Source organism: Aspergillus stella-maris (assembly GCF_047715825.1).
Source record: "Aspergillus stella-maris strain CBS 113639 unplaced genomic scaffold BDV14scaffold_98, whole genome shotgun sequence".
Lineage (NCBI taxonomy): Eukaryota > Fungi > Ascomycota > Eurotiomycetes > Eurotiales > Aspergillaceae > Aspergillus > Aspergillus stella-maris.
The window spans coordinates 89,774-99,687 of record NW_027396892.1 but is presented as its reverse complement, the minus strand read 5'-3'; the positions used below and the strand labels follow the sequence as shown (position 1 = coordinate 99,687).

General features: G+C 51.5%; 4 protein-coding genes across 4 annotated transcripts; 1 reads left to right on the top strand and 3 right to left on the bottom strand.

Moving 5' to 3' along the window:
- Positions 1–727: 727 nt before the first annotated feature.
- BDV14DRAFT_212273 (glycoside hydrolase family 5 protein) lies at positions 728–2,079 on the bottom strand (the record flags this gene model as incomplete). Its single annotated transcript, XM_073776277.1, has 3 exons — positions 728–1,195; positions 1,248–1,953; positions 1,994–2,079. The coding sequence occupies 3 exons, from the start codon at positions 2,077–2,079 to the stop codon at positions 728–730; spliced, it is 1,260 nt and encodes a 419-aa protein (XP_073622591.1).
- Positions 2,080–3,098: 1,019 nt separating this feature from the next.
- BDV14DRAFT_193655 (putative MFS alpha-glucoside transporter) lies at positions 3,099–4,743 on the top strand (the record flags this gene model as incomplete). Its single annotated transcript, XM_073771809.1, has 4 exons — positions 3,099–3,275; positions 3,331–3,371; positions 3,441–3,889; positions 3,935–4,743. 4 exons carry the CDS (start codon positions 3,099–3,101, stop codon positions 4,741–4,743), a joined length of 1,476 nt encoding a protein of 491 aa, XP_073622590.1.
- A 288-nt stretch (positions 4,744–5,031) lies between these two features.
- On the bottom strand, positions 5,032–6,244 carry BDV14DRAFT_205531 (polysaccharide lyase family 1 protein; the record flags this gene model as incomplete). The annotated part of the gene is made up of 3 exons (XM_073774751.1): positions 5,032–5,444; positions 5,495–5,663; positions 5,711–6,244. The coding sequence occupies 3 exons, from the start codon at positions 6,242–6,244 to the stop codon at positions 5,032–5,034; spliced, it is 1,116 nt and encodes a 371-aa protein (XP_073622589.1).
- A 2,212-nt stretch (positions 6,245–8,456) lies between these two features.
- BDV14DRAFT_205530 (uncharacterized protein) lies at positions 8,457–8,879 on the bottom strand (the record flags this gene model as incomplete). Its single annotated transcript, XM_073774750.1, has 1 exon — positions 8,457–8,879. The coding sequence occupies one exon, from the start codon at positions 8,877–8,879 to the stop codon at positions 8,457–8,459; it is 423 nt and encodes a 140-aa protein (XP_073622588.1).
- Positions 8,880–9,914: the final 1,035 nt, after the last annotated feature.

Sequence of the window (9,914 nt, the reverse complement as noted above, 5' to 3'; positions counted from 1 at the left end):
AACAACGTCGCCGACGGCTTCACCAAACCGCTCGATGGTGACGCTTTCCAGAGATACATGACGAGTTTGAACCTTGATAGAGCTGGCTAAGGTGGCACCTTTCTAAATTGCATGGATTTGGGCATGGCGACCGAAATGAGAATGACATGTAATTAACCACCAGAGACTGCCGCTCTCTACCCAAAGAGGATGTATCTATGGCTTCATTTTGGCCCCGCCGCTGAGGGGGGTGTGTTGAGATAGCCTCAGGCATCAGCTGGCGGTCACGTGCTCTCCGCACCACTGACTTTCCACCGATCGCCTTCTAGATAGAGAATCCAAGGGCTTCTCAGGGCGATCGCTCACCTCCGAGTTCCCGACATTAAATGTCCGATGGAGGTGTGCGGGTCGGAGCTGTATTCCACGTGCGAGACTTGACATAATGTCATTATTTCTCTTGATGAGTGGCAACCGCAATAGTTGCGACGTTTGATATCTTTCAGTTGAATATCAACAAAACAAGGCTTTGAGTGGTTCGGCCATGCCGTGGTTGCGTGGGGAGCATAAAGCGGCATGCAGGTGTAGTAAAGGCGGCGCTGCTCGTCAAGGGTCACGTGAAGAGTACTATGTGCTTCTTGCTTCAACTTCAGAATACGAAGACCTTGACAACGCTCAGAAAAGTTTCTGGCTCATGCTTATATCTGAATTTAAGAGATCATTCGCCATGTCAGAGACTGGTGAAGTGTGCTCATGCAGTACCCCCGAGAGCATCCCTCTCCAAAACCTCATTCAACTCCCCCCGAACAACACAATTCTCCAATGCAAAAGAAGCAGCCAACTCCCCCAGCTCTACCTCATTCTTCCCCCGAAACAACTTAGCCATCTCCCACCCAACATACTCACTCAACAGCATATCCCTGATAACGCGCTTAAATTGCCTCTCAAAAGTCCACTGCTTCGGATACCGGCCCTTATGGAATTTCTCATCGACCATGCTCTTAATCTCCGCGAAGAAGGTATCGTAAATAGGTTTCACTGCGTCCCGCGGGGTAATGCTCCAGAAGTCGAGACCAAGCCGCTGCTTCTTTTCAAGGAATGGCTGGATTAGACGCAGGTATGCTGAGTCGGGACTGACATGCGTCATGCCCTGGTATCCGATGTCCTTGTATAGCCAGATTGACCAGCCGACGCTTTCTTCACGGTAAATGGATAACTGCTGTGCCAGAAGGGCAAGACGGCCTGCATTTTTTTGTCGCAGCAGCCTCAACCCCATCGCGCTTGGGATCTTGATAGACGGGTCCGAATTCGCCGTTCCGGACGGGTACATTGACCTTGCGCATAAAGGCTACTTTGCGCTCGAAGCTTGCGCGCAACTGCTGCTTCTGTGACTCCGTGCCAACGTACTGCTCCATACCGGGAAACCTGAACTTGCTGTAGTCGTGGATGGAGTAGACCGCGTTCGGCAGCGGAAGGGTACCCTCGAACGCGGTAAAGTCCATGGAGTAAGTATTCCCGTCAAGGAAGAGCATATGCTCTGCGTCAACGGCACGAATGGCTTTCTCAACGCGCGCATACCAGACTAGTAGCCGCGCACTGGGACGACCCTCATCATCGAGCGTCGGGTCCGCGGGTTCATTGAGCGGATTATATCCAGCTACAACGAGGTTCCCGGCATATCGGCTCGCAATAACCTCCCAAAGACGAATCGCGCGGTCTTGATGGTCTTTGAAGTCCCAAAAACTAGCCCTCGAGATACCCGAGTCACAATGCCAATCCTGATTCTGGCCGCCTGGCGCAGAATGAAGATCAATAATAGCATAGATATCATGTCGCCCGCATATCTCCACACACCTATCAAGCCACTTGAATCCCTCAGGCTTAAAAGTATCGGGATCCAAATCATCGATGAAATGGCGATAACTGAATGGGATCCTGATGGCGTTGAGACCCAGCGATGCGAATAGGGCTGCGTCGCTGTCTGAAGAAGTGGTGTAGTAGTCTGTCGAAGAAGAACTGTGCCTTTTCTTTTCCCAGGACCGAAGCCATTTGTGCGCGGTGCTCGTGCTCGTGCCCTGCGTAGCCCGTGATGAAGTTTTCCATGTTGTGCATGCCGCCTATTGCTGCGCCCTTTAGGATGACGGTCTCGCCTGCTGGGTTGATTACCTGCTGCCACTTGTGTGGAGCATATCGCAGTGGGGAAGGGGGCTTGAGGGCGCCATGGATATGCAGTGTTGACTCAAAGTCTGAGAATTAAGTCTCAGCGGGACAAGTATTCCTTGGGGAAAAGAGTTAATCACAGCAATAACTCACCTAGAGGACTTTGCCTCCTCGCGGGCTCGAATTTATACCGACCAACGTGCTCTCAATCATACACTGCTTTCTCCCATCCTACAGCTCCCCTCCTTGCCCTAGCCGGCTAAATGGGCTTCCCCGCACCAGAAACATCTAGACGCATTGCCAACCCTCAAACGATACCACGAGAAGCTCCAGCAAACAAAGAAATGGCAAAAGTCCAGCGGAAGATAGGCTGCTTGGCGTACCAGCAGGGTAAACCCCTGTAAGTTGATACATGCACGGTGGCGCAATTTAGGTCGTGAAAGTCCACGCACGGCACGGGCCGCATAAAGCCCTCACTTTTGTCCTTGAAGGGGGCGTCAAGGCTTGAGGCTCGCAAGCTTAGATGTCCAGATTTAAAGACAGATGGTGCTTAGAGAGAGAGAGATGGAACAAACATGAATCTAGAAAAGTGAGAATACGGGTCGGCACGCAGTTGGCGATCCTCCATCGCAGCATATTGTCCTTATCATTGAAACAGAGAAGATCCCGTAATTCGACCGGGATTCCAGAGAAATGATCGGTATTGGACGATGAATGTCCGGCTTGCTGTAGCACATGTAGCCCCCTGTGAAAGGATGAAATAAATAAAGTGAGCTCTCAAGTTTGAGTTAGGCGCTGAGATGGATGAACCTAATCGCCCCGTATGCGAGGAAAAGATCGCCATTTAGGAGGCCAGTGCTTGGACAGAGTATATAAGACTCTTTTCTGTGCTTTCCCGGACTCACGTTCATGTGCGATGTTTGTACGCTGTTCGTCCCCTAACTGCCTGGTCAAATCACATTATGTCGAACTCTGGAGAGTCCCGAGATTGGAGAGGCAACGAGAAGCTGGAGACGACTGCGACTACTATCGAAGCTTTTTCTCCGGGGGTTGAGCTGAGAGACATGCTATCGTTTCGTCAAATTTTGTTTGAGAGTCCAGCGGTGGTCTGGTGGGCTTTCTATTGGGGAATGGCTGGAGTATCCTGGTCAAACAACACTCAGTCCGAAGCATAAACTCCGCTAATCGACGCAGGGGTTCTCTGTGCAATTCAACGGTGCCATTCTCTCCATACCGTTTTCCGTCGTGCTTTCGGGTACATATCTTCCCGCCAAATACTTAACCTCTCGATGCTAATAAAGTAGATACATGCAAGACGGCGAAGCCATTGTACCGGCTAGATGGCAGACGGCCTTCCACACGGTTCCATTCGCGGCGGCCTTCTTCAGCACCTTCCTCTGTGCTTGGGGTAGCGACCGCATCGGGCGTAAATGGGGTATGCTCATTGGCTTGTTGTTGGTGACTGGTGGCGTTCCAGGAGAGATGTTTGTCCTTAGTCCAGCTGGATTCGTCGGTGTGAAAATTCTCCTTGGCTGTGGGCAGGGCTTTACACTCACCTTGGCACCCATGACTCCGTCTGAAATCGCGCCAGTGGCACTGCGCGGGTTGGCCACATCTGGCGTCAATCTGGGAACAGCTATCGGCCAGCTTCCGTCGAGTGCCGTCATCAAGGGCTTCGGCACCCGCTCCGACAATCGGGCGTTCCGGGCCCCCTTTGCTACCCAGCTACTGTTTGTGGTATTTTTGCTTGCCGGTCTTCTTTTTGCCCCAGAAACACCGTGGTATCTGGTGCGTTAAGACCGGCGAGAGGATGCTGCGCAGTCCCTTCGGCGGCTGTATGGATCAAAAGCCGATATCGAGGCGGAGGTAGCCGCTATTGATCGTGCTGTGGCTCTTGAGCATGAGAGCTCCTCGCACGGTGCGTCATGGCTGCAGTGCTTCCGCGGAACAGACTTGCGTCGTACCATGATAAGTATGAGTGTCTTCATCTGTCGACACTTTGTTGGTATTATATTTGTCCTTGGGTACTCCCCGTACTTTTTCCAGCTAGCCGGCCTTCCAGATTCGAAGAGCTTCAACTTGGGAATAGGGGTGACAGCTTGTGGAGTTGCAGGCAACGTCCTCAGCTGGTTCCTTGTAAATTCCCTTGGGCGTCGCACGGTCTTTCTAACAGGAATGGTTTCGCTCCTAGTCATCTTGCTGCTTATAGGTATCATGGATGTTGTTCCCTCATCAAGGGCACAGTGGGTTCAGGCAGCCGTAATGGTGATCTACAACTTCGTGTGGTTTGCCACTATCGGGTCCATGGCGTATGCCATCCTAGGTGAAGTCAGCAATGCGACCTTGCGTGCCCGGACTGCTGGCCTTGCAGCAGCGACTCAGGCTGTTATGAGCGTGGTGATGCACTTTGCCTGTCCGTATATGATTAACCCGGACCAAGGAAATTTGCAGGGCAAAGTAGGGGTTGTCTTTGGAGGCCTGACAGCTCTTACTACCCTTTGGAGTTTCTTGTATGTGCGTGAGCTCAAGGGTCGGTCCGTTGATGAGATTGATCGGATGTTTTACCGCGGTGTCAACCCTAGTCGGATGGGAAGTGTGAGGCTTTGAGGAGTCGCGTTGGACTCGTACTAATGGGGCATATAGCTGGCAAGCACGTAGCACCGACGGGAACTGCAGACAAGATGCTATCTTTGGGATGTTAATGTGTGCCGATAACATTTGGGATAATATGAAGGGAGAATAATGATTGAGAGTAAATTATTATGTCAATACAAGATACATGCACGTGACAGCGTGACTTTTGTGGCCATCGCTTCTACCTTCTTCGTTACAGAGAATTATCTTAGGTACTTTGTGAGGAAGGTGCGACCTCGCTCGCTACTTCCCAAAAAGGATCTAGAGCGTAGCACCAGCGCTGGTAGGAACAGTGCTCTCAATGTCACTTGCCTCTGCGCACTCTGCAATCGTCAAGTCCGACCATCCACTCAAGAAGCTTGCATCCGTGTATCCCTCCTCGCCCGCACTGTTCGTGTAGATGCTTGACGCACAGTTGCGCCCAATATAGCTTGCGCAAGCATCGTTACCGCTGCCATCCGCACTCGAGAAGAACAGCGACCCGGCGTCCCAGTAGTAGTCGGATGTGATCGTCGGCACGTCAGTATAGACGTTACCCTCGAACAAACCTTGGCCTTGTTCGTTGCCCTCGACTGCATGGCCAGGGTTGTCGGAGAAGACGTTGTTACAAGCGTGGAAGAGTGTGGAGCCACTGAGTGCCGGACTGCGGCCGGAGAACTTGTATACGTAGTTGCCTGGTACTTGGTAAGTCGACATTCTGGAATCGAAGAAGAAAAGGACTGACCTTTAAAGGTAATGCTGTCGTTCTCACCAACCAGTTCCATACCCCAGTATTGGTACCCGTCGCAGCTGGTCGAGTATGTCGTTTCACCGTTGAGGAAGTTGTTTGAGAGGGTGACTTGGCTGTTGGGATTGTAGCCAAAGACATAGTGGACGCGGCCGATCAGAGAAGTCTAGACAAGGTCAGTGCTTGCTAGCCATTGATGTAATACCAACTCACCTCGACATGGTCAATCCAGATCAAGCTCGACCCATCGAACGTCAACCCATCTCCACCCCAAACATATTGAGGGTTCAAGTCCGTGATCTTAATGTTTTGCACAATGATGTTGCTCACATCATTAGTAAAGGTCAAACCCTTTCCCTTGATGGCTCCCTCACTTCCCTCTCCCAGAAGTGTCTTGTCCGAAGCCACAGGAATCGGCGTTGGCCCAGCAGCATCGTACGTTGCAATCGTGCTCTCCGTGCCGGAGCAGTCGTCCTGCAGAATCAACTGGCATCCCTCGCCTGTACCCCACGAGTAGCAAGCAGTACCTGTCGCCGTGGTGCCGGTGAAGTCGTATGTCTTGGTCAGAACAATGACGGCAGAGCCCTCAGCCGTCAGAAGGCTTTCAAGCTCCGCCGCATCAGATGGGTAGACGGGTGTCGCATCACCACCACCAGTGACACCTGAGGCGAAACCTTCAGCAGACCCGGAGACAGTCTGCGCAGTGGCCAAAGTGGCAGAGAGAAGGGCGCTGAGGAGGTACTTCATCGCGAAGACTGGTTGGAATATCAAGTACGAAGTGACTTGGAGACTCAGCATTCCGTGCAAGGAATACCAGTCTTATATACAGGCCTTAGCCCCGGATACGGCACGGATACGCGGACTCTTTCCTCAGGTGAAAATCTGCATTCCATATTGTTCCTGCGTGGAGAAAAATCAACATCAAACTCCGACCGTCTCCAACCACCAACGGCGCCGCCAACAGAGTCCGCCAGCGGAACCCCAGAGTCCCAACGCGGTCCCAGCGCAGGAGCCACTCCTATTTTCAGCACACAAAAGACACCACACGAGGAATTTCTCTAGCAACTGATACGCTGGAACTGACCGAGCCCGTTTAGTAAGCGGGCTCCTGTGTCATGTTCTTAATCTATCCGCGACGGCTGCCGTTGCCGATCACCAAGCAGTGTCAAGCTTTAGCGTGGGCTAGCCCTACGCTTGAGGAGTTCGTCAGATTCCAAGCGTCAGGTTTCTTGACAGCTTGACGGTTTATGGTTGGCACTGCAGGGTTTTGGCTCGGAGAAATTCTCGGAGGAGTTCTTGCTTTCGGGGGTAAATTATAAATCTCTAGGAAATTTAGCCTATTTACTTGTGCCAGTCGACATAACAACCCTGCTCAGTAGGCTCCCAGGGAGAAAACGGACAGTTTGTTCGTGACTTTTGGCTAAACTTATCATGCAAAACGGGCATGAACACTGCATATCATGATCCGGTAGAAATACTCCGTAGTTCCGAACGGTGTCGATGGAGTCAGGGCAGGATCCAGAATAGATTAAGTTACAACTTACCGCTGATCCCGTCATGATACATGAGTCAGTTGGCAGCTACGATTCAGGTTTCAGGCACAGGAGTTCATAACTTACTTCATAGACTAACCTCCACTGAACTTGTGCAGAAAAAATACTCTGTATTCTTGTGGGGTAAAGGAAGCGATAAGAGACCTAATATAGAATCAGAGCAATCTACATGATACTCAATTATAAAGGTATGTTTAGCAATCCATCTAGTAGGTAAAGTAAAGTAAAGTCCAAATTCCCTTCACTTCCAAGGTCCGAGTTCCAAGTTCCAACGCTCAGTCAAGGTAAATCCAAATGGGTATTGTGCAAACCGAAAGAAAAAAGAAAGACAGCAAGTATTAGTCTTGTAAGGCGCATAATCCTTGAAAGGTTCAAGTAAGAGGAAGATGAAAGTGGGTATGTGTGACGGTGAGCCAGCAGCGTTACCGGCAAGAAGAAAGAGACATAAGAAAAGCGAAGAGAAAGTATAGGGCTATATCATAGTATAAGGCCGCTCGTGAGAACTCCCGAGAATATAAGTCGAGGAGCGTCTCGAGATCGAAACGTTCAACGCTAATGAAAGCAGCGACGAGCCCAGGCAATGAGGTCATGATGTTCACTCCACAGTGGGTTTGGTAGGTGCCTATATGGTCGCTGTGCCCGCCAGGCAATGTCGTGGGGTTGGGCTTTCAGAAAGAAATCGCGAATCATCTTGCTGAGCAGGAAAGATTCGATTAGATGGTCGCTGCTGCTGAATACCTCCTTGCAGTTGGGCTAGCATTGCAATCACAGACCAAATGCTTCTGGCCGGTGAGAGCTCAATGTGTTGATGTTGAGTAGATGATGACAGCTATCCGCCGACGACTGCTGACGTCGACGTGCGTGTTACCAACTGCGCGGTATTTTGGGCGATGAGTGACAAGCTGGGCTTCAAGGTGTTCGTACCAGTACACACGACCGTGATCTGGCGGGTGCCTGCTGGTATCTGCAGGCGTCGTTGACATGCATGCTTGGCGACTGCGCCGACAAAACAATATTCATGCCAAGTAATGATTCGCAAGCGGATGATGTATGAGCTTCGTCAAGCCGAGAAACATGACAAACCCTTGATCAGCGATGGTGAGATGAGAGGGCTAGCCAGGATGGGCGGCGATCGCGATGAACTTCAAATCTCAAAAACATAGCGACATCGAGGGGAAGTCACCGATCGATCAGTCGGGGAACACACCGTGGGAGAGGAGGAAGATCAAGAAGCACAGTGACGTGACACAGCAAGGATCATCACCCCAATCCCAATTCCACCGAGCCAAGCAATCCTCTCACTCCTTGGTAGTCGATCATCCTCAACTTCTCATCCTGCACCTGCAACTGCACTCGATACTCCCCCCTCCTTATCACTTCGCCAAGCGATATGAAGTATTGCCAAATCAAATAACCCTCTCCAACCAAGCAACAACCGTCACCTCATTACTATGGCGATTCGGCGCACAACCATCCGCAAATTCCTGCCTCGTAACAAAATTATCGATGTTCCGCTCCGTCAGCGGAATCTTATACAGGTTCTTCTGCCGAAGGAGCTCCCTCTCCGCGCGCGCCGCGGGCGTCAGTTTCGCAAAGGTATTTCGTATCCGCCGGATCCCGCCAGGGACATGTAAGTGCGAGATTCGAGGCGGGCCAAAGGGGTCGTCGACTTGCCAGGGACCTTCGGAAGCCGAGGGGGCAGCAGCGATCTCGATCGAGCGAGGGGGTTTGTTGTTTGATTTGCGGGCGTGGGTGCGGAAGCGCGCCATGGTGGTTGTTATTTTGGGGTTCGGCTTTGGAGCTGTGGCTGTTAGACGGTGGATGGCCATGGTGTAGTAGGTGAGAAGTAACAATTAAACGATAGTTGAGAGAAAAATGAAGCATAGGGGGATCTAGTGATATACGTACGTTCACGACCAGGAGGGGCCAGGCCAGTGCTAAGCAGAGGACTAGCAGCAGCAGGGGCGGGGCCGTCCGTGCCCGGGCCAGCAACGCAATGGCCCGTCTGCGTCTGTGGATGATGTGCCGAGAAGAGCTTCAGGAATGGGCAGGGGGGTCGCACTACCATCTTGGCGTGGGAGAGAGCATGATAAGTTGTACGCCCAGGCTCGGCGGAGAGGAGATCGTCGACTTATCTGAGAAAAAGGAAAAGAAAGAGTTCAAGAAAGAAAAAAAGTGCTGGATTCCGGAAAGCGTGACCCACTACTACCTTAATGACTGATGTCATTGACAGACTTAAGAGCCTTTGACTTCGGATAATACGGAGTCGGAGGCCACTTCCACCATTTCCTCGGAAATATGAGTAGCATATGAAAGTACTGTATTACGCCTACACTCTTCCTGCTCATCCCTGAAACGACCTACCTACAGAGTATGATTTGGCACCGCAACAAGAAAACACATCGGTGGATCACTTGCTTGGCGTAGATCATGCCCTGCTGCGCCCCCATACTCCAGACTCCTTAATTCTTTGATGTGGAGGAAGAAGGGTACACGACAGTTTCAACGTACAGAGTACAGGTACAACAGCCTTCACTCAATGAAAGGAAAGCGTCTGGGATGCCGCGCTCAGCGCGCATAAATAGCCCAGTCCAATCAGAGCTGTTAGTCCTCAGGGTGCAGAAGGTTGCACATGCCCGTGACCCGGGCCCTTGGCTACGCAGTACGCTACCATAAGGATCATCGTCACGGACGGGCTCGGTCGGGTCTGGCCCTGGGTCGGTGGATGTTGAATCCGGTGTGATCCGCTACTCTAACTCTAGAGTTCCAGACGGGGGCTTGACTATGATGTAGTATATTCGCGAAGCTAGGGACGAACGGTTTGTAAGTGACTAGGTGAGGCCGAGTTGTCCCGGTATGGGCAA